The following is a 26,382-nucleotide window of genomic DNA, read 5'->3' on the forward strand; positions in this document are numbered from 1 at the left end:
CAATGCTTTGTAAATACAGTAAACAGGTAAGTAAAATTGTTTTTGTTAAATAGTACAATTTTAAAGAATTTGTTTAGGTTGTTCAAACTCCACACTTAGAAACTTTTCCAAGAAAAACAGTCAATGTTATCCTATGGAGGAAAATAGTGTTATTGGTTTTAAGGTAAGTATTTGGTAGTGGGAGTTGAGGTTCTGGGGTTAGACTCCGGGGTCCCCCCGGGTCAGAGATGCACTCCTGTTACACCCTCAGCAGCACTAGGGCGGCTGGGTGTCGAGTGCTGAGGCCCAATGTTATCCAATGGGGGATAGGAAGCCTCCAGTTGGTGGCTGCTGACGAGCAGGCCACTTGGTTGTGGGAGCAAAGCTCCTGGACTTTAGCTCAGGGCAAATGGGGAAACAAAGTAGCACCAAAGGTGCACCCTCAGCGGCACTAGGGCGGCCAGGTGCAGGCTTCTGTTTTGACATCAGGCACCATGTTGTTTGCAATGGGGAAGCTCCGGTTTGCAAAGGCACTGCAGGCTTGGGGACGAAGGTCTTCTGGGTGCGACCACCACTTTGAGAGGGAAGTTGGGGGTTGGTTAGGCACCGTCGGTTTGGCCACCCAAGGCCGTGGGGCATCGGGTACAGGGGTGCCTTTGGGGTCGGATCTTTTTACCAGCTCCTGGTGGCGGTTGAGGGGACCTTCTGGATTTAGGCTGTAGGCGTCGGCTGGAGGTTTGAGGCAGGTCAGGAGTCACCGGATTTCGGCTTAGGATCGCCGGGGGGACCTCCTCGTGGTGTTTGCCCACTCGAGTTCGGGCCGTGGACGGCGCGTGCACAGTGGTGCGGATTTGTGGTGTCCAGCCGGAGCCAGAGGTTGCAGATGAACAAATCGGGTGATCACAGGAGACACAGTCTTTGTGATTTAGGGCAGGCAGGTCATCCAGGATTTTCGAGGTTGCTGGCAGCAGGGCACACCGGGATTTCGCAGCAGCAGGTTCGAGGTGGAGACAGGCCGGTAGGGCTGGAGCGAAGTCAGTGGGCGTCTACCTCTTGTTTGTTTCGGCATGGCTGTTTGGTCCTTCTTCTTCTTTTCTTGTAGTTTCTTCTTGTCTAAGCAAACAAGGGTCAGGGTTACCCCTAAATACTAGATTTAGGGGTGTTACAGGTAGGTAAAAAGGTTGGGACCAATGGGTACCTTCCCTGGGGTGGCTACACCCCCTATTATGCCACCCCCAGTGGTAGGGGGGCATAGGCCTATCCCTGGTTGGCTGAGTCCCCCCATCTGCAAGATGGCGGTGGACTGAGAGTTGTGCTTCACCTCGCCTCCCCCACCTGAGGGGTGGAGTTGGCAGAGGTGGGCACACATTTCTTCCTCACTTTCCTGCCGGTTCTCCCGCCCAAAGTGAGGGTCAGAACCAGTGGGGACCAGTTGCTGAAAGCAGCAAGTGGCGTGGGGAAGCTCAAAAAGGCGGCAAGCCTTTGAAGCTTCCCCTTCGTGAACCCAGCCCATCCTGGGGGAGGAGGCTTGGCACCTCGTCCCAGGATGTGCATTGTTTCAGGCCCCAAGAGCAGCAGGCTGTCGACCCAGGGGTCCAGAAACGTGTCTGGTGTTGGCAGCTGAAAGCAGCCGCTCAGCCTGGACACTAGTGGTAGGTTATTTTTCAGGGGGCATCTCTAAGATGCCCTCTGTGTGCATTTTTCATTAAATCCCACACTGGCATCAGTGTGGGTTTAATGTGCTGTGAAGTTTGATACTAAACTTCTCAGTTTTTAGTGTAGCAAATATGGTGCTGTGGAGTTTGTAATGACAAACTCCCAGCGCCATATACACTTAATGGCACCACTGCACTTACAATGTCTAAGAAGGGACTTAGACACTGCAGGGGTACAGGGCTCATTCACCTGTGCCCTCGCCACTGGTATGTTGCACCCAGCTAGAATGGTGTATGACCTATGCCAGGGCAGTGGGTTGTAGGCATGGCACAATGGGATGTGTGCCATGTCGACTCTTCACTGTGTTCTGCACAAAAACACACAGCCTGCAAAGGCAGTGTGTGAGTGTGAATGTACAGGACCTCTAAGGGTGGCACAATAAGTGCTGCAGCCCTTAGAGGCCTACTCTGGTCACAGTGCCCTGGGTACCTGTGGTACCATTTACCAGAGGCTGACCTGTGGCCAGAGATGCCAATTGGGGTTAGGCTTCAATGCAGTTTTAGGAATAGAACATAGGCCCTGGGTACCTGATTAGCAGGAGCCCAGGGCACACTCAGTCAAAGCACATCAGCAATTTAGCAAAAAGTGGGCTCAACCATGCAGAAAGAGGGCGTTTTCTCACAAGCATAGCAAAAAAGGTCACAATATTAGTTGTCAACCCAAAGGAGGAGACCAGGATATCGATCAATATAAGGATGTTGGTAAATGCAAGTGCACCGCTTGCAAGTTAGTGAAAGAATCCTAGGGCATCCACACAATATCCATGATTCCCAGGATGTAGACATTTTAAGACACCAAATTTCAAACCGGGAGATATCAAATGGTGTGTGGGACCGGTCACGTAGTGTTGAAGTGTTGTACAGGGAATTGGGTAATTGAGACATTTCTTCATATTGTGATCACACTCCAGTTGGGAAGCTAGGCCTGTTCAAGAGATACTGATGTTCTATTGCATATATGCACAGCCTCAGTTTCTTTGGCCGCAGGTTGATGGTGGCAAGCAGTGGGTCCCATACTCCTCCTCCCCCCTTTCTTGCCCTCTGTCTCCAGAAGATATTAGTGGGAGGGTAGTACCTGACATAGGGAAAAACTGGAAAAGCCAGTTGGTCTACTTTAACATACTAACTCATGAAAGACAGGCATGCATAAATGTGTACTAGTTATTTATGCCAACTCTCTGCATATCCTTCCTCTTTCTATGCCTTTTAGGTTGGTCTTGTTTTGAATTATCCATGCTTGCTGTGCTGCATTGCACTAGCACAACCAGCTTCAGAAATAAAAAGCAGATGCAGAGATAAGGAGCACAGATAGAGACCGGTTGCGGAGAAATGCAGCAGAAGTAGACCTTGATGACGAGTGCCTATGATTTTTTTTTAACAGGTAAACATTGGCAGGGCTACGCTTCTGATGTATAGCAAGGAAAAAAGCCTTGAATATACTGGACCTTTCAGATTTTTTTTTGGTGAGCACCAAATTCCACATTTTATACCCCATTTCAAAGGGGAAACCTGTAATTGGAGTTTTTATTGTATCTGCTAAATGATGAGTCCCAGTCTTTTGTCACATACAATAAGTAACACCAAAATACCATAGCGCTCATGATCAAAGCATATGTGCACACCTGTATCTGTATATTAAAGCCAGACATATTTTTCTTCCAATACTTGTTTTCATTGTGCTTAAGGCGATTATTCCATTTCTGTCCCTTTTTCACATTGGGAGAAAGACAATGCAGTCTAACCAATTTGGAAGGATTAAAGATTTATATGTGATTTTTCCTGTGAAAAGTCAGAACAAGGCAGGACCCCTACTGAAAGTTGGGAAGGTGCAATGTTTTACTAGGTTGTTGTCTGATAGGATGGATTTGAGGACTGTGGATGTCTTCATAATTTTTTACAGTAGAGAAAGAAATCTCCCAAGAAAATGTCATCACAAGAGAAGCTGAGTTGATCAGTGAAGTAATATGTTAAACCATCAGTGGAATACTTTAATGCCAGGTGGGTTATATAAGATCTTCAGATTCAGTGTTGGGATCTTGTGTTTGTAATCGTCTCAGGGAGGTAACAGAATGGTTAATAGTTTGCTTTCAAGGGGTTCCTTATAATAGTAAAAGTTTATTTCGGAATATTGATTCCATAAAACTTACTTATGGATAAAGGCTCCCCCTGTCAAATCTTCCTACTCCTCTATGTGGGTGGAAGATCTTGTATTCTAGGGTTAAGATAGTGGTTTGGAGGGTGCACACATCCAGGTGTCCTTAACTGCAGCAATAGCAAGGTCATAAGCTTGGACGAGGGTATTATTAATAGTTACCTCAGAGTTTGCAGACCCACAGTTCAGAAGGCGAGATGTTATGTGTAGAGTATGGGTCACTGGGTGAGAGAAGATGATTCCTGCAAAGTTGCATGACCAGGTCAACAATTGATTGTATTGAGGGCTTCTATCTTTGAAAATTGTGGTAATTAGATGCGTTGTGAGATCTGTGATAATAGGTATTTGAGTCTGTGGGGGCAGTTAGGTGCAGTGTGAATGGAGGAATGCTCTGAAGCATTGCGGTTCTAGTGTGTTGGGGTTTTCAGAGCTTGCTGTGGTGAGTGAGGTACAACGGGGAGAAGGACTAGGAGAGCTGTCCCTGAAAGCTGATCCTGATGGGAAAGAGAAATTGATAGTGTGGTTGGTGGACTTTTTATCATCTTATGCATGTGATCCAGCTTCAGTTTGATGTCATTCCTAACCAATGTGAATCTTTTATGACCTTTGAGTTATCTAAGAATGAGGTGAAGCTATCTGACCAATGGATTGTGACCGTCTCATTTTCATACACTGTGTTGTCAGTTCTGGTGATGTATCCTGAGCTAGTGGTTTTTCCCGTAAGGGTTTTTTTGTGTACTTTGTGATTGATTAGTAAAAGCTTCAGTCCAGGAGGGTATGTCCTTAGTAAAGACAAGAATAGGTCAGTTTTTGTGGAGCCCAGTCTGAAGTTAATTGTCGGTGATTAGGATTGATGGGTTGACGGTCAGTACTTGTGGTTAGTTTTGGATAGGTGAAGATGAAAAAAATATCTGATGTTACATCAATCAATCAATCAAAGATAGCTTTATTCAATTTCATAGTAAAAACCATAAAAGCACAATACATAAAAACAATCATGTGTTAAAAAATAGACAAATGGGTCCAGTTAAATACTTCATAATAATAGAGCAGACTTATTAAACACAGAGTTGGAAAAGACTAAGCCATAGAAGATCTGCATCTGATTGAATATTTTAAAAATTTAGATACAGCATAAATAGTCATTTCATCTTCCAGCATAAGCAGTTTAACATAAGCTGGTCTACACTGCCTTAGACCCCAAATTTTTAATAATGGGATTAGGTGTCTCTTCCTCCCCCATGCATAAAATTTACAAAACAAAAGACTATGTATTGTTGATTGCACAGAAAGGTCATCGCATGGACATTTAATTAAATGTGTCGACCAATTATTTACATCAGGGAATGTTCACAACCTATAGTAACAATCGGTTCTCAGACGAGCCAATAACATTCTATCGTAACAAGTTTGATCAGGCGATAAATAAAGCTATAAACCAGGGCCCTGTAGGAGTAATTGATGTTGCAATACAGATTTTTTACTCCTTTCCTTAGACCACCGTTCATTCTCCAAGAAAGCAAGGCAACAGTCCTTAAATTCCTTTCTCGTAATCAAGGATAATGAAGTGGGATTGTTAAAATATCCTGGAAGTCCTATGTTGGTCAAAAAGACCTTTATGTATGCAAGCCACTTAATGTGTTTTGCGCTCTCAAGTTTTATGCAATCAGATAGAACAGCTCTATTAAAAGTGGTAGCTGATGAGGTCCATATCTTGTGCCATAATAATAAAGGACTGATTTTAATCAAATCAGATATATATACTATATCTAATTCCGTATGGCAAACATATGTAGAAGTGGACTTGGGAACAGCTAACAAATACCGAAGGAAAATATTTTCCTTTGCTTGGATTTCCCGGCAGTCTGCAATGCCCCAGATTCCAGCCCCATATGTAGCTGTTGAAACACATTTCGATTTATAAATATCTAATAGGATACGGACGGGTCTGCCTCCCAATTTATTTGCAAACTGTTTCAGTGCACCAATTGAGCGAACAAAAGCCAAATTCCTAGTACTAACTGCTGTTGCCCATGTGCCCCTTTTGTTAAAAAGAATCCCTAAGTAAGAGAAGGTGTGTGTTAATTCTATCTTAGACTGATTTAAAAAAGTATTACAAGGAACTTTATTCATTGATGTGCAGCTCATGGTAAAAGTTTTCCCAACGTTAATTTTTAGGCCCCTGGATGTCATAAAAGCTGAAAAACTAGTTATTGCCTTTTGGAGGCCTTTTTGGGTTCTAGCCATGATAACCGCATCATCTGCGTATAATAAAATGGGTACGGCATCGCCATTTATTTGAGGATAATCTACATCCTGTTTTGATAAAAAATCCGCCACTCCGTTTATGTATAAATTAAAAAGAAAGGGAGCCAGAATACATCCCTGTCGGACGCCTTTCATAATTGGGAATTTGTTTGTACATTCCCCTTTTTTGCCAAAACGGAACTTTGCTCCTGCTCCTCGATACAACTCTTTTATGAAATTAAGAATATTAAGATCGATATCAAATGCAATTAAAGTAGCCCACAAAACCTTATGGCTTAAACAGTCGAAGGCTGAACTTAAATCGACAAAAGTCATGAAAAGGTTACCCTTTTTAGCTGTCATATATTTTGCAGTTATTATAGCTAAATTGAGTCCTTGTTCGACTGTGCCTAAACCTTCCTTAAAGCCATACTGGAATTTAGAAAGAATGTTACTATCTTTGGCCCACGTTTGTAGCCTATTCAGGATAAGTCTACCTGCTACTTTCATCAGCGAATCAAGCAGCAAAATAGGCCTATAACATTTGGGGTCGTTACGGTCTCCCTTTTTAAAAATAGGAACAATTATCGCTTCCTGCCAAGTCACAGGAAATCCCTTTTTTATTGTAACAATTTAATAGATTTGTCAGGAGCGGGGCCCATAGGGGGATATTTTCCTTAAATAGATCTATGGGGATCCCATCTGGTCCCGGGGCTTTATTTTTTGTGCTATCAGATAGGGCTAGCTCCACCTCAGATACAGAGAAAGAAATCTCCAGAGGGAAGCCAGCAACTGAAATGTGCCCACTATTGATCACCAAGTTTTGACAAATATTTTGTGGACTAGGTAAGTCATCCTTCTTATAAAGTTCGGTAAAATGATCTATCCAGACTGATTGATCAATTGCCAGTTCTACCACATCACATTTTCTGTCCAGGAAAAACGGAGCATTAACAGCTTTCCAGAACGCAGTGTTATCTCTCAGGGTAGACGCCTTTACTAAAGCAGCCCAGGCATTTTCCTTAATCTCTAATTTTCTGTTGCGTAGTGCAGATTTATACGCTAATCTGGCTGCTCTAATATCTGCTTGATTTCTAGGCGTTTTTTTTAGAGATTGTTTCAGGTTTGCATGTGCTTTACTGCATACTGTGTTAAACCAGCCCTCTGATTTGGATCCTCCCCCTTCTCTCTGCATTCCAGTCAGGTTGTTGCGTATTTGTATAGCAATCTTATGGAATGCGTTAATGACCGCACTTGGGTTTGGAATATCTTCCAAACAAGTCATAATATTACTATATTGATCAGTGATTAGACTATGCAAAAAGTTAGTGGGGTCAACCATATTCCATTTTATTGCATAGCCATTTTTTTTAGCCAAATGAATGGAATAGCAATACAAATTTTCTATTATGTTTGGAATAGTTCCGTTGCTCATTCCAACATCGAAAGTAGTGCTAAGGGGAAAGTGATCACTCATGGCAATTTCCTCAGTATTAAACATGAGGATGTTGTAGCAATGGCTGGTAGTGGTTAATATAAAATCTATTGTGGAACGCGACCCATGCCCATTAAAAGTAGTTTGGAAACTAACCTGTGGGTTACATAACTCATTTGCAAATCCCAAGTTCCAATCATGAATTAAGGCGTTAAGTAAATTGCCCAACGTAGAGTGCTCAAAATGAGTGCACCAGTCTCCTGATAGATTCGCTAGTCCACACATACCCGTACTGCTATGTGGGCATAAGTGACAATTAAAATCACCTATCAGTATGATACACGTGTCTATATGCTCCGCATCTGACCCAAAATGTAACGAGTTATTTAGATCCTCCAAAACACGTTTTTGGTCTTCCTTAGGAATGTTATTATAGAAATTTACTAAAATAATTTGTCGTTTCCCTCCAAAGAGGAAAGAAAGGATCTGATAAAAAACATGTCCATTATTAGTCAGGAACTTTATGGTCGCATTTACTGTATTGGAGACATAGGTACAAAGACCACCCGAACATCTGCCCCTCCTGGATTGAACTGCAGACGTAGCGTAAGTGCGATACCCTTCAAGGTGGATCTCTTTTTGTTCCCAAGACTCCTGCAAACAGATAACATCATATTTGTCAATAAAGGCTCGGAAAATAGGATCCATTATCTTATTTGAAAGGCCCGCAATATTCCATGATAACAGGGCCAACTTACTGCGTTGGGCTTCTCCTAACGGCTCCATAACAAGAAGATTATCAGTATCAATGCCTAGTTCTATCTGTGGGGATTTTTCTCCAGCCTCCCTTCCTCCACAAATTAGAGATTGTTGACTGGCTAATACGTGTTCGGGGTCAGTATTTTTGAGTCCTTGAGATTCTGTATTAAGTGACTCTTCTGCTATGGATCGTGACGTAATTAATCTTAGTTCTGTCTCAGATTCCAGGCTCTCAGGTATAACCCCTGCATTTGCATTTGGTAAATGTTTTTTTCTGTTAGTTGACTCACTGGGAACCCCAGCGGAAACACCCATGACCGCAGCAGTCGGAGAGAGTCAATCGACCATTTCCAAACAACTAAACCTATTGTCCATCGGTATTCCTCTCCAGATGTCAGTAGGACGTAGTTCTCTATTTTTTTGCCAACCCCCTTCCCACCTGTCTACTACTCTTTCTTGGGGATCTACCATTCCCCAGCTTCGAGCAAAGGCTGGTTCGTGGCGGATTCTGGGAGGGTAAAAAAAAGGCAGACGCTTGATTGCTATACCTTCATAGTTATGCTGATTATCACATGAGCAAATGTAATCAACCGTACCCGGATCATCAAAATTAACCAATATACAGTCCCCCACAACAGTTTTTTTGCCTTGCCCTACCCAAGGTACTCTACGCACCATTAAGATTTTGCTCGTCCTGTTGGGGGGCAGTGGCCGTCTTAAGTTAAGCCAATGCTGTACCTTGTTCTTCAAAGATCCGATGGGCTCCTCAACACCCTCTTTCAACTCTGGTACCCCAGTCAGGATCACCAGATAAGGAGTTACTTCCGGAGGTAAGTCAATTGGTAGTTTCTGCGACGATGACCCCCCAGTGTGATTTCCCTTAAGGTCCAAAGCAGTATTTCTACATATACTAGCCCTCTGCATAGTATTTTGGGTGGGTTTATTGACATTGATGGGTGAATTTGACTCCAGTACGGTTGGATCAATTGTTATTGTAGGCTCTTTCAGGGTGGGAGATTTACTTGACAGCATGCCCCCCGATGGATTAATATTGAGGGCTAACTTCCTGTCTCCACCCCTTAGTATCCCGGACTTACTCGAAGTTTTAGTAAGAGCAGTCAATTCAAATAACTGCTTTTCAATGCATTTCAATCTAGTCTCCAGTGGAGCGAGATGCAATGTAAGTAGTTTACTCATATGATCTAAGAGTTTGTCCTTGGGCTCAGTGGCCATGATGATTAAAGGCGTACTGGGGGAGACGTCTATACGTTCTATATCCAAATTAGCATTGTTCGTGTCTGGCCGAGTACTACTACAGGTGACCTTTGATTGTTTATGACCCCCCTCTTGAACACTTAACAAAGGCTCACGAATCACCTTTTCCACAGGCACTATCGGTTTCTGACATTTCTTAGGTTTCTTTACGCTTTTAGTTTTTCTTTTCTTAGAATTTTTTGACGATTTTGGTATAGCGCCCTCTATGGACCCCCTCCGCTGTAAGTCAGTTGAGGCTTCTAATGAAGGATCATGTGAGGAGATCGAAGACCTATCTAATTCTAAGACTGATGTAAATTCAGAAGCTGATACTGACAAGTCCACCGTATTTGGGAGACTATGTCGATCAGCCTGAGTGCCAATGAGAACTAGGTCTTTAATTTGCTTAGCTGGGGTTTTACTGAAGCAATATGGCCCATAGATGAACGTTTTGCTAATGCCAACTCCTGGGAGACTCTACGTTCCATGAGTGCAATCCCTTGGTCAATAACAGAGTTAGCTCTGATAATGAAGTTGTCCAAAGGGCCAGTTATGCTGGTTGAGTCCATGGCCGTTTTGCTCCTGGTTCCTCTTGTAGTTGTCATAATTATAATGATTATAGTGAGTAGCAAAGCGGCCGATATTCGGACTCATACGATGAAAAGGGGATGTTTACAAGTACTGAGTTAAAAATGTTAAGGGAGTAGCCTGGTCCGAACTTAATCGGACCTTAACAGTGCGTAAAAAGTTGATAATTTTAATAAAACACACCGATGAAAAACAGGGAAGTGTCCGGGAAGAGGCCTCAAGTGAAGTTAGTTTTGCCACTGAAAGGCCTCGCAGTCCTTCATGCCCTAAAACAAGCACTGGCAATAGTCCGGTATCAATGGCAGGGACGAAGTCCCAAGCTCGAGCGGCACCCGTAGTGCGGGGCCTGCGAGTAGTCTTATGAACAAGGCAAGAAACAGGGGGAGTGTCCGGGAAGAGGCCTCAGGTTCAGTTAGTTAATTTTACCACTGAAAGGCCTCGCAGTCCCTCACGCCCTAAAACAAACACAGGCAATAGTTCAGTATCAATGGATGAAATAAGGTCCCCAGCATAAAACTAAATTAAACTAAAATAAATAATAAAAAACAATTGTATAGCCGTGATAATAGTCATAAAATTACATCCGTATATACAAATGTAGAACCCACAAAAATTCTCAGAATATAACTCTGTGGGTGCAAATTAACATGAATAAAAAGGAACTGGCTTGCGTCCTCTGCAGGTTTAATACACAAGCAAGCAGGTCACAGTCCTTAAGTCAAAACGAGTAGGGATAACAAGCCCCGTATAGGTCACAGTAACTTTATAGATGTAATCCACAACTAAGAGGGGGGGCCCAGCCCTGCCTCTTCCTGGCGAGACGGGCCCGCCCTTGGCCCGGGCTTCGCCCGCGCGCGTCCCGCGCTGCGGTGACACCTGGCGGCCTAAGTAGTGGTCCGGCGCTGCCAGGTGTCGTCACCGCAAGCGCCGCTCACCAGGAATGCCGGGAAATGGAGTTACGGTGTGCCGTTCCCCTCACGGCGGTGGCGGAGGCGTCCGCAAGCAGGGCGAAGACAAAGACAAAGAAGTATCCCCGCTGAACAAGCCGTTCCCCTCACGGCAGGTAGGTAATCAGGGCAGCAGGCAGGTCTCAAACAGAGCGTCCCGCGCTGCGGTGACACCTGGCGGCCTAAGTAGTGGTCCGGCGCTGCCAGGTGTCTTCACCGCAAGCGCCGCTCACCAGGAATGCCGGGAAATGGAGTTCCGGTGTGCCGTTCCCCTCACGGCGGTGGCGGAGGCGTCCGCAAGCAGGGCGAAGACAAAGACAAAGAAGTATCCCCGCTGAACAAGCCGTTCCCCTCACGGCAGGTAGGTAATCGGGGCAGCAGGCAGGTCTCAAACAGAGCGTCCCATACATTCTGCACCCTGATGTGAATCTCTCAATTGTGTTTGTCATAACATTGATTCATGTAAAAAGAAAGGGAATCTTTAAGGAGCATCCTTAGTCTCTGCAGAGAGAAAATGAGCTATTGAGTAATCACATTATGTATAAAAGCTGCAACATTTGGTTGACATCAAGACGCAAAATTAACCATGATGAACCCTAAACATGAGAAAATACTTTTAGGAACAGAAATCACATCAAAGAGCATTGTACAGGGTCAAAGACCAGGATGAAGTCAAAAGTGATAGGGGGAGGTAGCTGGCCTGTGGACTATGTGTGTATGTATTGAGCAGAGATCATTTGTCAGAGGATCAGGGCTGATATGGGTTTCCTGAATTTAACCTCATGAAGAAAAGGTAGTACCTTTTTTTGGAGGGAGAGCTAGTACCACACTATTTTGGCTCTCCTGGGTGTGGAGGGTGAAGTCATCCTGTATGTGTGGGTGTTTGGGTCTGTTGGCAAGTAAAAGGGATTTGGCAAACACTGGGTTAAGCATTAGGTATGCACTTTTCTGGATTAGTTACTGTGAGGTTTTGATTAACTGAATGTTGTTGATAAATGCATCTTTACCCACGAGGAGTCGTTCTTTCTCCTACTTAAAAAAAAAAAGAAAAAGAAAGGGGTTAAGCCACCTTCCATAAATGTTGTTTTCCATTAGAGCTTAACTGAAAAGTTGTAAATAAATGTTGTATATCTGACCAGTAGGTGGAAATGTATTGGAAGAGACAAGCCCTGAAGCGCGATTGCCTGGCCTCCAGCAACAACTGAGTTCTGGACTATCGGTCTGTGCACGGCCTAAATCAGTCCAGTCCCTCTTTATTACCATGCCCAAAGCTCATCCTAGATGATGTGTCCCCCACAGCTCCCCCACCCCTAAACGACGTCTTCAGAATGTCTACATATCTAGATATGCAAAGGTCAGCAGGCTGTAACCGCCCAAATCACTATTGAAGCTGAACCTTAACACCTGTTTGCTCCCAAAACATGCATGCAATATTATCAAGGTCTTACAGGATTCTTAGTTGGGTATTTTATTCATCACTACATCCTGGACAGTGTAAGCAGCAATACCTGATCGGGTTCCTCCGGTTTCAAAAGATTGAAACCCAGAACACACAAATAGTCCTGGCGGTGGATTGGTACTTTTCTCAAGGACTACACAAAATCTTTCCAATGTCTCCCATCCCTTTCACATACACGGAGCTTTTCTGCTTTTCTGTCTCTCTCACCCTCACGGCTACAGTCTCAATATTTTATGCTATGTGTTCCCCTCCAGTTCCTGCTCCAACTTTGGCAGTTTGTTTACAGGTTTTCTGGCTCCACTTGTTCTCTTAATACACAAAGCTTGGTTACAATTTATATATAAAATGTTTTAATCTGTAAGGGAAAGTCACACCATTTCTTACCTTGGTGGGACCGATTTTGTTATCTAGTCATATACCCTCATATATGTCATCTTTAGTGTTTAAAACCAATCAAACCAGGCCGGGGACCCACAAAACATTTGAGAAGTAAGCGGGTATAAAAAAATAGGGCGAATCAAGAAATGGCCTCATGTAAGCTGCATCAGAGAAACTGCTGGTAGTTAGTTACCAGTTTGCTCACTGTGTCATCATCGTCACTTTCCTGATACAAAAAGAAACGTAACCAAACTCCCAATTGTGTGTCATGAAAAGAAAAAGGTGTATCAAAAGAAGAAATATCAAACCACTACTTGAAACCTACAGAGCTCCATTATACAGAGGAGGCTGACAGTGCTCTCCTATAAGGCTAAAATTGAGTTACGGAAACGCATTACTCCTATTTTAATTTTTAGTGTCCGTATTCGTTTAAAACCACTATATGATGTTTAGACCATTTTAACCTAAAGGGTTGACATGTTTCATTGCCAATGACTTTGTGGCAATTTCATCAGGGCACGGGGATGAATTCAACCTCAGAAATGCACCGTAAATGCAGTATGTTTGTTAAAAAGGAGATAAAAAGAAAACGAGGCAAGTGAAATACACATATACACTGTTATATTTCATTCACACAGGGTACGCTTAACAGTACTCAATATTGAATACATTTACCAGGTAGAGTCCTACCAGCAGGCCACCGATAAAAAGTCACAGGAGACCCACAACCAGGTCCTGAATGCCTGAAAGTAGATATGTGCATATGAATAGAGCCAATGCTCTACAGCTTTGTCACCCTCACTGTTTTAGTGAAAGAGAATGGCTCTTTCATCCATTCCAGTTCCACCTTTCACTGACCCTCATGTTTTCTGAGCCCCAACCGGTAATCTTAAAAATTCGAGTGTTTTATGGAAGATAAGCGAAAACGTTGCACTTCCCTCTTAAGGTTAGGGAGGGATCTCGTACCAACCTGTCCACATTAGTTAAGGTAGCACGGACTGATTTGGGAACCGAACTAGCCTAAGCCCTCGCAAGTGGATCTTGCCTACTCCACACGGCGTAGGATGTCACTAATATTAATGTTGTTATTTCTTCATTTCACAGATACTACGTTAGTAAATCGTATGTATTAACCACACATGCTTATTAGTTGCAGCACGATTAATTTTTCCTTAATTTAGGTCACTTAAGGAGTGGTAGACACATGGCTGGACCCTGTGCCTTTCCTGAAGAAGAGCATTGGGGAAAGCTCGAAACATGTTGACGTCCACTAGGGACACCTGACTCATTGCAAGCAGGCCCCCTAGAGACTCACCCCGTTTTTAATATATCAACTAGGAGCAAGAATAAAGTTATTACACCCACTAGTTAGATATTTTTAACTCACTCCACTCCATACACGCCACTGCACCACACATAGTTCCTCAAAAATAGTGCTCCTACGCATCTCCGCTAGTCGTAGCACGCCTCAAGCCGCAGTGGGTTGAGAAGGCCCCTATGATGAAGCATGTCACCGTGGGGAGACCCTGGTGAGTGAGGGGATTCAAGAAAGGAAATTTTTCCTTTCTTAGCTAGATTTTTCGCCTATAACTGAGCGATTTTCTCCTGCTAGATTCTTTAGCTGAGATTTCAGATTTTTGTAGGATTACATTTGACATAGGAGGGTGGACCTAGCATATCCCTCTTCCTTCCCCCCCCCCGTTTTTTGATCTTGTAATTCTCTAATTGCACCAACAGCAAATACCATTGCCCAAATTTTTCTCTGAGGCTTTTGAGGAAGCGATGTCAAACTGGAACCTCTTTCAAGTCCACTTTTGAACAGGACCTAGCAGAGCAAAATCATTGGTTTCACAAGCCCTCAACAATGTTTTACCCACTTCTCATGTGCATCGCTTCGACTCCACGTTACTGCCCTATGGTATATTGTGGCCTTAAGAGAGGCCAAGCGGGGCTACAAAACGCTCAAACATATATCTCGAGAGCAGATTATTCTTCAATGAGCTTGTGATTCGATGTGGTCTGCATGCCTCACCTGTAAAAAATGTATGCTCACTACAAAATCAAAATATTCTGCAGTAAAAATAATTCATGCCTGCAATCGGGCTGCAAAAGTTTCAGCATTATACACACTTTGTCCTTTCCTGATTGTTCCACCTTCTCAACATCTGTAACAATTTATTTCCTGAAAAAAATAATAATCCTTTACTGCTGCTTCACCTTCCAAGGAGATCTGGCTTTTGGCTCCTGAAAGCACTTGCCATCCAGCTGTCTTAAACATCATAATGAAGGCACCCACCATCCCTTGGCACAATCCAGGTGATGCTTCTAAACATTTGATTTCCACTCTTCACGAGCCTGCCAATGGTTCGGATTTCAGGACTCTTGCTCTTTCTACAGAAACTCCTACATGTACTAGTCACACTATCCTAACTCTCCTTACCAAGTTTCCCCCTCCATTCTCTGTCAATCTTTTAGAAATTATGCCTTCTGACTCCTAGGTTTCGCCAATGAACCCTTTTCCACCATCATTTTGGCACTCTTAACCTCTTCTGCTTATCAAGGCCCTGCTGGTCCTGACCAATAAATTCATCTCTTCTGCTTTAGTTCCTGTAGCCTGGAGGCAGGCCTTAATTATTTCGCTCTTGAAAATTCTTCCGGTGATTTAATCAGTCCTAAGCAACTTTTGACCAATCTTTGTTATCTTTTCAAACTCCTTGAAAAAGCCATTAATGAAGACATTTCTTTGTTTGTGGAATGAAGTAACATTTGCACGGTGTTCTGGGAGGGTCAGAGCCCAGATTGCACAGAGACCGATCTTGTCACTGTGTTGGATCTTTATGATCTCAGAATGGTTGGCCAACCAAGGCAAATCATCAGTTTTGGTCCTATTGGACTCATTGGCTGCATTAGATAGGTCCTTCATTTTATTCTACTGAAGCAGCTCAAAAGTGTGGGATCCAAGGCAGTGTTCTAGCCTGAATCAAGTCTTATCTCTCCCTTAATGCTCAAGGCCTTTACTTAATACCTTTACAGTCTGAGTTCATATCTCTTTCTTAAGGTGTCCCACAATGATCTTCTGTAAGTCCCAGGTTTTAAAAGTTGTATGTTTGTCCCCTGGCCTATCTTCTTTATTCATTCCAGCTTACGGTTATGTGTTATGCCAACAACTCGTATATTTCTATTTGACCATGATCTTTGTAAAACTTTCAAAACTGGTTTCTTAGCATAGTGGCTTAGATGATTTCCAAATCCCTTAACCTGAATCCTGATAATACCAAAGGTTTAGTCATTGTGGGTTGTTATCTCCTCCAGCTTACCTCACTTCTCTGGATTAATTACCTGGGATCAGTTCTAACTCCAGTCTCTCAGGTTAAGAATCTAGGCTTTTTCTTCGATCAGGACCTCTATTTAACAATTCACAATATTAAGCTATGTTGATCATGCTTCCTGCTCCTCAGGGTGCAGCAGAAAATACTTCTGTACTTACCAGCCTTCTCTTGTTGTTCACTAGTCCATGTACTATATTGAGTCGCCTTGACTTCTGTAACTGTTTCTGGCACTTCTTTGTCGATCATTACACGCCTTCAACTAATTCAAAATGCGGTAGGTTGCCTTGCCTGTACCCTTCCCCTTCAGTCCTCCTCTACAGAATTTCTGAAATCTTTCCACTGGCTACCAATGATTATCAGGATTACCTTCAAATCACTTTACATTGTGTTTTGTGCCTACCACCAATTTATTCCCATTTATCTATAGACGAATATTTGTCACTACAAGGTCACTCGTGCCCTTCAGATAAAAGCATGCTCAATAAATACTTCACAAATTCACCGTACCTCTTATACTGAATGCTAAGTACAAGTTGGAGGACCAGAAACTAGAGGAGCAAACCTATCCATGGCGCTACTTCCTTTAATACCTGCAGACAGACAACAACATTAATTCCAGGACAGAGGGGCCTCCTCACACGAGAGTAGTTGTTCTTTAATATCCCACTGCATCCGACACTTCTCTGTGCTTAATTTATATCCAAATCTTCTACAACAGCTGTGCCATCATTTTCTTCTGATTAATTCCCCTGACATGAACAGAACAACTTCCCTTTGCCATCAGTAATCAAGTTTAGATGAATATGGATTATGTGAACGTGCAGCAGGTCTGCGTTTGTGGTTCAAGAAATCTACCAGTATTCAGGATAGGGTTTTATGCTACTGTCAAGAAAATCCTTAACATAGGAGCTACATCTTTGACAAAGTCACTTGGGGAATGGCTAGGGTTAAAATTGTTTAGTTTGGCACCAAAATGTAACTGCTTACTCTTGTTGGAGGTAGTGGGCTAGAAATTCAGACACGTCAGGACTGGGTAAAAAACACGCTATACATGAAATGGCCGTACAGTCAGAGCTGTCACTTCTAAGAAGAATTGGTCTTTTTTTGTTTTACAGGTAATTACCTTGGGGTGGTTAGCACCTTCTGGTGCAGATCTACAATTGCAACATTTTTATAGCGGTTTCACTCTTGATTTTTCATAACATCGGGCCACAGGCTTATTGTTATCCCTTTGGGGTGAAGAGTTGAGTGTTCTCATTTGCATTTGGGAACTTTGGATTTACTATAATTAATATGTGGCCATTCAGTGGAGCTGAACTGCCAGAGAGAGAAAGTCAGTGTATCACGTTTTGTGGGTACATGGCTGCTTTTGCCCCAGTTCCTTGATAGTCATGGGTGAAAGGGGGAAATTAATTAAGCTGTGCTCATATGATAGATATCCACACAAACCCAATACCCTAAAAATAATAATGACCCTCACCAGAACTGTAACAGTGTCACCTCCCGGGTCCAAAGCCATTCAACATGCCCAAATTAACCGGGGTACCAGAGACTGGATAGTCAGGCTTTCAGTTCACTGCTTACAGTCTTTTAAAGAGGAAGTGATCAGTTAAGAGCTCATCTAGTGTCAGAGCTTTGCAAGGTGACTGATTAGTGAGGGTACCCTCAACAGGGTCTCCTGAGGTGGGCAGAAAAGTTTGTCTGGTGCATCTGGATAAGGGGTATCAGAGTGTGGAATTGTCAAAGGTCTGGCTCCCTAGTGAGATGCATTCACTAGAGTCTTGCTCCTGGAAAAAATGGGGATGGGTCAACCCATATAATGAATTAGAAGGCAAGGACAAGTTAGAATAAGCTAGAAGCCATGAAAGATGCCTACCTTAATGATCATAACACTTTCAGCAGGTGCTTGGAGGGCAGTAGTGGATTCTGGAGAAATATCAGATCTTTCCTAGAATATATTCTTGAAAAGGGATGACTTCTTCTTTCAGTAGTTATAGGAGACTGTAATCTCATGCAGTGGAAAGGGGAATGACTGGATTTTATTTTATAACAGGCAAAGTGTTAATGTATGACTTTTATAAAGAACTATTTTGTATTGAGCAGACAGAATGTAGTTTGTTTATTTCTCATTACAACATTGGAAACAGTTAATTACATTGAACATTGTTTAGTGTGGTTGGTTCTGATCATCAGTTGCCTCATTAAAGTGTAATCCAAATGTTATATATTTTAGATGCACTGTTGGAGAAATAACTGATGCAATGAAAAAGGTTTTTGGTGAGCACAAAGCGACTGATCGAATGGTGAGTGGTGCATACCGACAGGAATTTGGAGAAAGCAGTGAAATTGCGTGCACTCTTGATAGGTAAGAAGGTATGATTTTTGCGGTTTTGCAGTGTCACTATTTAACAGGAGTTTGCACCAAACACATTTGTCAACATATTTGTAGATTTAAGAAATACATTTCGCAGTGGTCAGTTCAGTTTGAGTCAACCTGCTTAAATCAGTCTGTGTCTATACTATACTATACTATAATTTGTTTTCTATTTCTAACTACAGAGCCTCTAAATATACCAAATATTAATTGAGGACAAAATGTATTAAACATGACATTTAAAAAATAAAACGGGATCTGTAATACATGTAACCCATTTCAACATTAAATGGGGACTTTCTTATCTAGTTGAGCTCTGTTCATACACATTGAATATCTCTGTTAATTATGATTTTAGAACCAATTATTTCAAATGTTTTTCAGCAATGTGTATTTAAGTAATTTAATATATAACATTATGCTTTTTCATGACTGAAATCACATGATGTTTATTATTACCAATCTCAATCTACTAATTTCTACAACCATGGAAATATTACATGCTAACTGGGATGGGTAATAGACCCCCATTCGAACCTGCAGCTTTCGGCTTGCACACCTATTCTATGCAATGGATGAATTGTTCCACTGACCTAGCCTTTTCGCCTTACATATTTTAATCTAGCTTATTAATGGTTGTTGGACCTAAAGCCCTAGGGTAGCTTGGCTCAAGTGGAAAGGCCTCATGCCAGCGTGTCATGTAGTGCTTGCATCACACTCATTTCACAATCCAACGTATCGCCACCAAAAATGACGCTACACCAAATAACTTAAAAAGGTAGAAAAGCTTTATCTTTCCTTTTATCTTATTCTTTCTTTCTTACAAATAAAATTCAATCAGTTCTCATCTGCAATTCATTATGGTCCAATCATAACACTGTGACTAAATGGGCAGTACTATTCTACTTTAGACCTGGTAGGAAATTAAACGCGTCACTTGGTGATTCAATCCAACACGGTAAAGTCAATAGCACATTAAATAAAGTCACTAAACGTAGCGCTTCACATAGCATTTACAATGCGCTAGGAAATCAGGACATTACATAAAGCGCTGCACATAGCATTCTCCATGTACTTGAAATCTGGTTATTAATCTTAGCGCTGTTCACAGGATTCCTTAAGCGCTTGAATTTTAGTTACTAAGCATAGCACCTTTCACATTAGATCACTAGGCGCCCAAATTGCAGGTATTAAACTCAGCACGGTTCACATCAAATCTTTATGCGCTTCTTCCCCCAAATTGCAGGTATTAATCTCCGCGCAGTTCACATCAAATCTTTATGTGCTTATTCCCCCAAATTGCAGGTATTAAACTCAGCGCAGTTCACATCAAATCCTTATGCGCTTATTCCCCCAAATTGCAGGTATTAATCTCAGCGCAGTTCACATCAAATCTTAATGCGCTTATTCCTGGCATTATGGGGATACATGAATCATTGCCTTTACATAAGCTCGAGGTGAGACTTCCCCGGGGGAGGGGCAAATCCAGGGCCTATCCGGCCAATCCGGCCTTCCGCCCTCCTCCCCTGGGATCTCCTTACTTGTGGGCCGCCTTGAAGTCGTCAGGACCGGTGGAGGGCTCGCTCCTCAAAGAGCTCCTCCTGCCGGCGGTCACCACTCTCTCTCTGGTGACTGGGGGGTAAAGTTGGAATCCGGCTGTGGGGTCGTCCCCGGCCTTAGCGGCTGACAGGAGGTGCACCCGCGGCCGTCTGACGCGACGCGGCCTGCGGGGGCGTGGCCTCCACAGCCAATTGAGCAACAGCGGGGGCGGTGTTCCGCAGTCCGCCCCCGGCACGTGATCGGGGAGATGCGGGCTTCAAGGCCAAACGCGGCCTTCTTTTATCCACTGACAGCTCCCTCAGCACTCCGGTCCGCACCGCGCCAACAACTTCAGTCACAGCGGGCCCCGATCTCCTCAGCGGGCCCTGCAGAGGTATGGCGCTACACTTCTTGGCCCCACAGGGATCAGGCGCTACACTTCTTGTCCCACAGAAATCAGGCGGGCCGGCTAAGAGGTGGCAGGCCACACGCCAGTGCCGTCAAAGGATGGAGGAGTCCCAGGCAAAGTCAGGAAAGCCAGTAATAAACAGTCTAATCCCCTGTCCTCTTCAGGAGTCCTGGCTAGATGGGGAGCTCCCGAGCTTGATGTGATTCCAGGGTTAGTGGCTGAGGGCAGGGTCAGGTCAAGAGGCAGGGGGATGGTGTCAGCCAAGGGGGAAGAAAAAGCAGGCCCTTAGATCTGTCAGTTTCCCTCTCTAGCGCACCCACCTCCCCCACTCAGGTGCCTTACTCCTAACTACCTCACGTCACCTTCCAACCCCCAAAATTGCTGACCACCTCACCTCTATTTATAGCCTGGGCCCTCACTGGCCAGAGTGGCCCAGAAAGTTCTGGAACCTCTCATGTCAGTCTATGGCCCAGGTTCTGAGGTGACAGTTAGGCCACCATTTTGTGTAAGAGCTCTCTCCCTCCCTCCATTTTAGATAAGCACCTTGCGCCTCACTCTCAATCAGTGAAAATGGGGCGGCCAGGGCCTCTTTTCCCTGTGACTGATGAAAGAAACAATGACTTTACAGAGTGAATTTTTTTTTTTTTAAAGAATTTCAAGGAGAGATACATTAATTTGACAGCTCATATAGTTCTAATGGATAACCCTTCCTAAAGGTAAACATTTCCCTAGGAGCCAGACTTGATCCAGAAATTAGAAGCACTAATCACTAGCATCTGGCTTTTGTGTGAGATTTGGTCAAAGCTCTGCAAGTCTTCTTCTTGGTGTCCAATATATGGCATCACAAGCGCTATTGGTGGCACTATCTTTTGTTTATGCACCATACAGAAGCGACAGTTAAAGCAGATGAGAATGTTTAAGGTTTTGGACTTGTTTAAGACTACATTGCCTCCAAACTCTTCGGGCTTGAGGCCCTTCACAAAATAGTGGCGTTTGCTATTTTTGACACACATGTATTCTAACTATTTCTGGTGCTTATGAAATGCTTATGATGCAACCCTGTGCTCTGTTATATCCCAAAGTAAAACAGAAAGATAGAAGGGAAATTACCCATGAGTCATGACTTTAGCTTTGGAGGTGTGGTCACAATCATTATTTTATTCTAGAGTATCATAAGTGTCGGTCATCTGAGATAAGGATTCACAAGAAAACTAATAAGCAGAAGTTTCCTTTTCCTTGTCATTTAATGATCACAAATTTAAAAGGAGAAAAGCATATAAGGAAAACACCCATTCTTTCTTAAAAGTTACTTCACTTTATGGAAAAGGTAGAGGCAAAACCTTTGGTTAGATATAGACACTATCATCACTGTTTACAAAAGTAAGCAAATTATAGAAATTTACATCATAAAATAACTAACACATCATTGCCCCACTGATTTATCGTTACGGAAAATGGTTGTACAATAACAATTCTGTTTGTGATCTAAAATGCCCTTGCACTCTATAATACCTTATTAAAATGTTACACTATCTTCATGAGGAAGACGTTGTTTAACCAATTCAGGAGGCACTGGAAGGGTAGCTATGATAATAGAGCCCCTGGGATGAATGTTAAACTTCTCCGACATACATATCGAAAAAGCTTTGGGATGTAAAGAAAATTCATTATGAAAAGCAGTTTATGTGGATGCATGACATAAAGATTCCAGAAGATTTTGGTAGATTGTAAATTAACATCTTGATACAAAGGAAATATCAACTGCCTTTTGATTGGATAGACTATATTTCAAAACATTTTTGCGACCGCACAGCCTCAACGGATAAGAGCTCTTGTTTCGAGTGATGTAAAATGGAGAAGTGAAGACAGATGTTTCTTTGCTGTTGAATATGCAAACAGCTATTACATCTTTACAAAACAACGGGGCTCCGCTTCCAAATAGCATTTCGGCTTCCTTCTCCAAATCTATGATGGACCACTGGTTGACAATTTTAAGCCCACTCTACAATGCTTTCTGTATTAAGGATATAATTCTGTATTCATGGAGAGGCTCATTTCTGGTACCTATTCATGAAAAAGGATCAAGTAGATCACCTCAGATCTTTCATCTCATTGCATTATTGGATGTCGTAGGCAAAGGTTACGCACAGCTTTAAAAAAAAGATTTGATCAAGTGGGCTGCTGAGCAAAAATGAATCCTTTTTTTTCCAAACAGGATTTGTTAGCAGTTGTAACATTGGGGATAGCTTACTTGCACTGGCAATGCTTGTTGAGAATACCCTGACAAAGAGAGCTTGCTAAATGCTGCTCTTATTGATTTCACTACAGCCTTTGACAATGTCAATAGGGGTAAGCTTTGGGAAAAAAATTAATGAATGGGGCATTCCGCAACCCTTAATGAAGTTAATCATTGGTCTCTACTCAAACACAAGTGTAAAGATAAGACTTGCATCCAAATGGGTCACCTCAGGGAAAACGTTTATGATCCAGGGACTGAATGGAGCAAGACTGCTTACTGGCCCTGCTACTTTTTAACTTGTATCTGGAGGACCTGTCCAAATTCCCTCTCCCATAAAGAGCCTGCCTACCCAAGGTAGCAGAGTATGTGAAGAGTAATATTCTGATGACACTATTCTACTTGAGTAGGTCTCCAAATGCAAGATTTGCATGAGTAATGATATTAAAATTATTACATCTAAGGCAAAGATCATTGCTTTTGGTAGGAAACATCTAAGAAAGGGCATTGGGTGATCGTAAATTAATCCATTGAGAAGGTGGCTTGCTATAAATATCTAGGTGTGTGGTTTGAGGAGAAGGGGTGCTCAAAGCGCAGAAAACGTCAATTAGGTGTGTGCCACCTTTTTAATCACAACATTCTGTCATCTTTTGAAGAATGTTTCATGCTCTGACACAATTCAATTGTGTAAAGTAATAGAGTGTAAATTAACTTCAACAATTTTTTATGGCATGATTGCATTTAAGATAACCTTGGTGACTGCCTTGAGACAATACATTTTAAGAGTTACCACGAGGCATTCAGACTCCATCCCACACCCTGCCAAGCACAATTGAGATTAGAGTTTAACTTGACAAGATGCAAACAGCTTATCTAAGCCAAATGTATCTCTTATTGCTGTCAGTTAAAAAGAGCAGGCCCGAATACTCTGAAGGTTCACCAATGGACAATGATGAATAAAAGTTCTAGTTGGCTATATTATTCGAATGGGGCCATAAACAAAACTAGAAGCTAGAGACCTCTGTTTAAAGGAGTTGCCAGCTAAATTATTTTCCAAGCTAGTAAATTAAACTCTCATCAATTAACCAAGCTATCAAAGACATGAGTAAAAAGTCCGGTATTACGTTGTTCCCTAGGCTATACGAACAACAGACACTCCCACACTACCTTAAGTAACCCAGGCCACTGTAGTGAAAAATAGCACTGATGAGATATTGTTCTAGTTGATTCCCCTGAGAGCATTTTGGTATGGTAGTCTTGGACAAGGCTCAGACTGTTCATGCTGTTTATGTGGAGGAAAGTCTGTACCTGCCCTCGCCTCCTTATACCTCAATAATAATGGCTGAGACCAATTTTCAGATGCTTGTCTATTAGAACTTGTCAGATAGCAATTGAAACCTGTCTTGTGGATGAATCCGTCCAGCTGACATATCACTTTCTCAATTTCATGAAATTTTCTTTAAAGAACGGAATAATTGCTAATAGTATTTTCCCCGATTGCTAAATTAGAAATCATATTTCTATTTGTTCGCATCGATCATTTTAATGAATTTTCCTTGACTGTATGATTGCACATTCAGACCTCTCTGTAACAGAATTCTTTTTGACGAAGCTGATTTTATCACTATTGATTACATATCTAATGCCATGATTGCACTTTCTGCATCAATTCTATTTAGATTAGATACTTCATTTTACTTGTGATGATCTATTTTATTGAATCTTATGAATTTGAATATATGATTATACTTTTTGCTTTTTTGTTACATAACCACTTTAGCCCATGAAGACTCACAATGTTAGCAATGAGTCTATTGGAAACAAACGTTATACATTTGATGACACAACTGCACTTTTGGTCCTTTAGATGGCATGATTGTACTTTTTTGGTCTTTTATTTGACTGTACTTTCAGTCCCTTCTGTGATACAATGATCTCTGCTGATGCTGATTTTATTAAGATCAACTATGTATGTAATCCCATGATTTAATTTTTTCCGTCCAGTCCTATTTAGATGATATAATTAATGTTATCTGTGATTGTCTCTTTTAACGAAGTTTATGTATTTACCGGCACAATTGTACTTTTGATCTTTTTGCTGTACATCCATTTTTAGCCCATGAAGATTCAGAATGTTAACAATCAGTTTTAATCAATGAATTATATGTATGTGACGGGACATTTTCACATTTGGATGCGAATATTATACATTTTAGCCTTTTGCCACATAACTATTGCAGCCTAGGAAGACTCAGAATGTTAGCATTGAGTTTTTTGTGAATGAATCTTATGCATTTGACTGTATGATAGCACCTCGACTCTTTTGCAGCATAATTATTTCTTCTTCTATTTTATTTGTTAATCCATACTGTTCATATGTTTTCTTGTTATTATTTGAATTATTCTTTGCAATAAAGATCATTCATTCTTTGGCCAATTTTCTACCTTGTGGTCAGTCCTTGGTCCAGATAGAGGCATGCAAGTAAGCCATTTGATAATTTTTTGAGACTGGTAAATTCTCTGCTGCATTCTCTGGAGTAGATATAGTCCAAGCAGTGCCTTTAGCACTGACCACCTTAGGAGAGTGCTTGGAGCTTTGCTTCAAGATATACCTGGCCCCATTGTAACTACAGTGCCGGCTCCGAAGGTGTTAACTTGTAAGTAGGAGAAGATTGTACTGGTTACAACTCTGGTAATGCGACCATTGGCTTTGAAGCTGGTCAGCTAAGAAACCTTTATAACATCCTATACAACACAACTTTGTATTTAAGGTATCATCAGCTGAACTAATGCACAATACTTTTCCATTTGCTTCTCCAAATTATAGTCCTAAAAGGTTGGACTCAGTAGAAGGAACATCTTTGCTTTAGGAAGCTTGGCTTTGAGGGCAATCCATGCTACTTGTCCTCATGGCCAGGTAATCAAATGAATTTTTGGAGATGGTTTTTTTGGGGGCATTTGTAGTACTCCACCAAAACTGAAAAAACCCTTTCTTGGATCTAGTGAAAGCAGCATGAATGCTGCCAAACACGTAAAGCTGACTGTAGATGCAGTGGCTGATCCATGTGTTGTGAAGTGGTGCTTATTAGGAGCATTTTGATATGTTTGTTTCATGTCCAAGCGAAGCTTCTGGCTATGTATTTTGATGGGCAAAAATATATTCACTGAGGTAGTGCAACATTTCCACTGATCGTGCTGTGTGTTTAACAGTGTCTGCTTCTCTATTAGCAGTACTGAACTGAGAAGTTAGTGAATATAAACATTAGTTTAGCAGGACTGTTCAAAAGTCGCAGCCTCTACTACCTCAATATACTGCCTGATCTTGAAAAAAGGAAGATGTTTGATACCCATCCTCAACAAGTACCTTTAAAAACGGAGAAATTCAAGTGGGTGGCATTGTAGCAGGTATTTCTTTATTGTATTGGCCACAGCAAATTTATTACAGTATACCTTTTGCAATAATACAATAGGAGATCTTGAAATATCAAACAAGAGAGAACACCATCCCAGTGGTCAAAATATTTTAAGCTGCCCTCATATTAAATACCATCAAATGTGTCATCAAGGAATACATTTAGTTTA

General features: G+C 42.1%; 1 protein-coding gene across 5 annotated transcripts in view; it reads left to right on the forward strand.

Moving 5' to 3' along the window:
* The window catches only part of MMUT (methylmalonyl-CoA mutase), a 254,830-nt gene that overhangs the window by 180,715 nt on the left and 47,733 nt on the right, over window positions 1-26,382 (forward strand). For all 5 annotated transcript variants that reach the window (XM_085610519.1, XM_085610518.1, XM_085610517.1 and 2 more), the window contains exon 10: window positions 18,476-18,607. In XM_085610519.1, the coding sequence (XP_085466645.1) occupies window positions 18,476-18,607 (132 nt within the window). The remainder of the gene's footprint in view (window positions 1-18,475; window positions 18,608-26,382) is intronic.

Source organism: Triturus cristatus, chromosome 6 (assembly GCF_964204655.1).
Source record: "Triturus cristatus chromosome 6, aTriCri1.1, whole genome shotgun sequence".
Taxonomy (NCBI): Eukaryota; Metazoa; Chordata; class Amphibia; order Caudata; family Salamandridae; genus Triturus; species Triturus cristatus.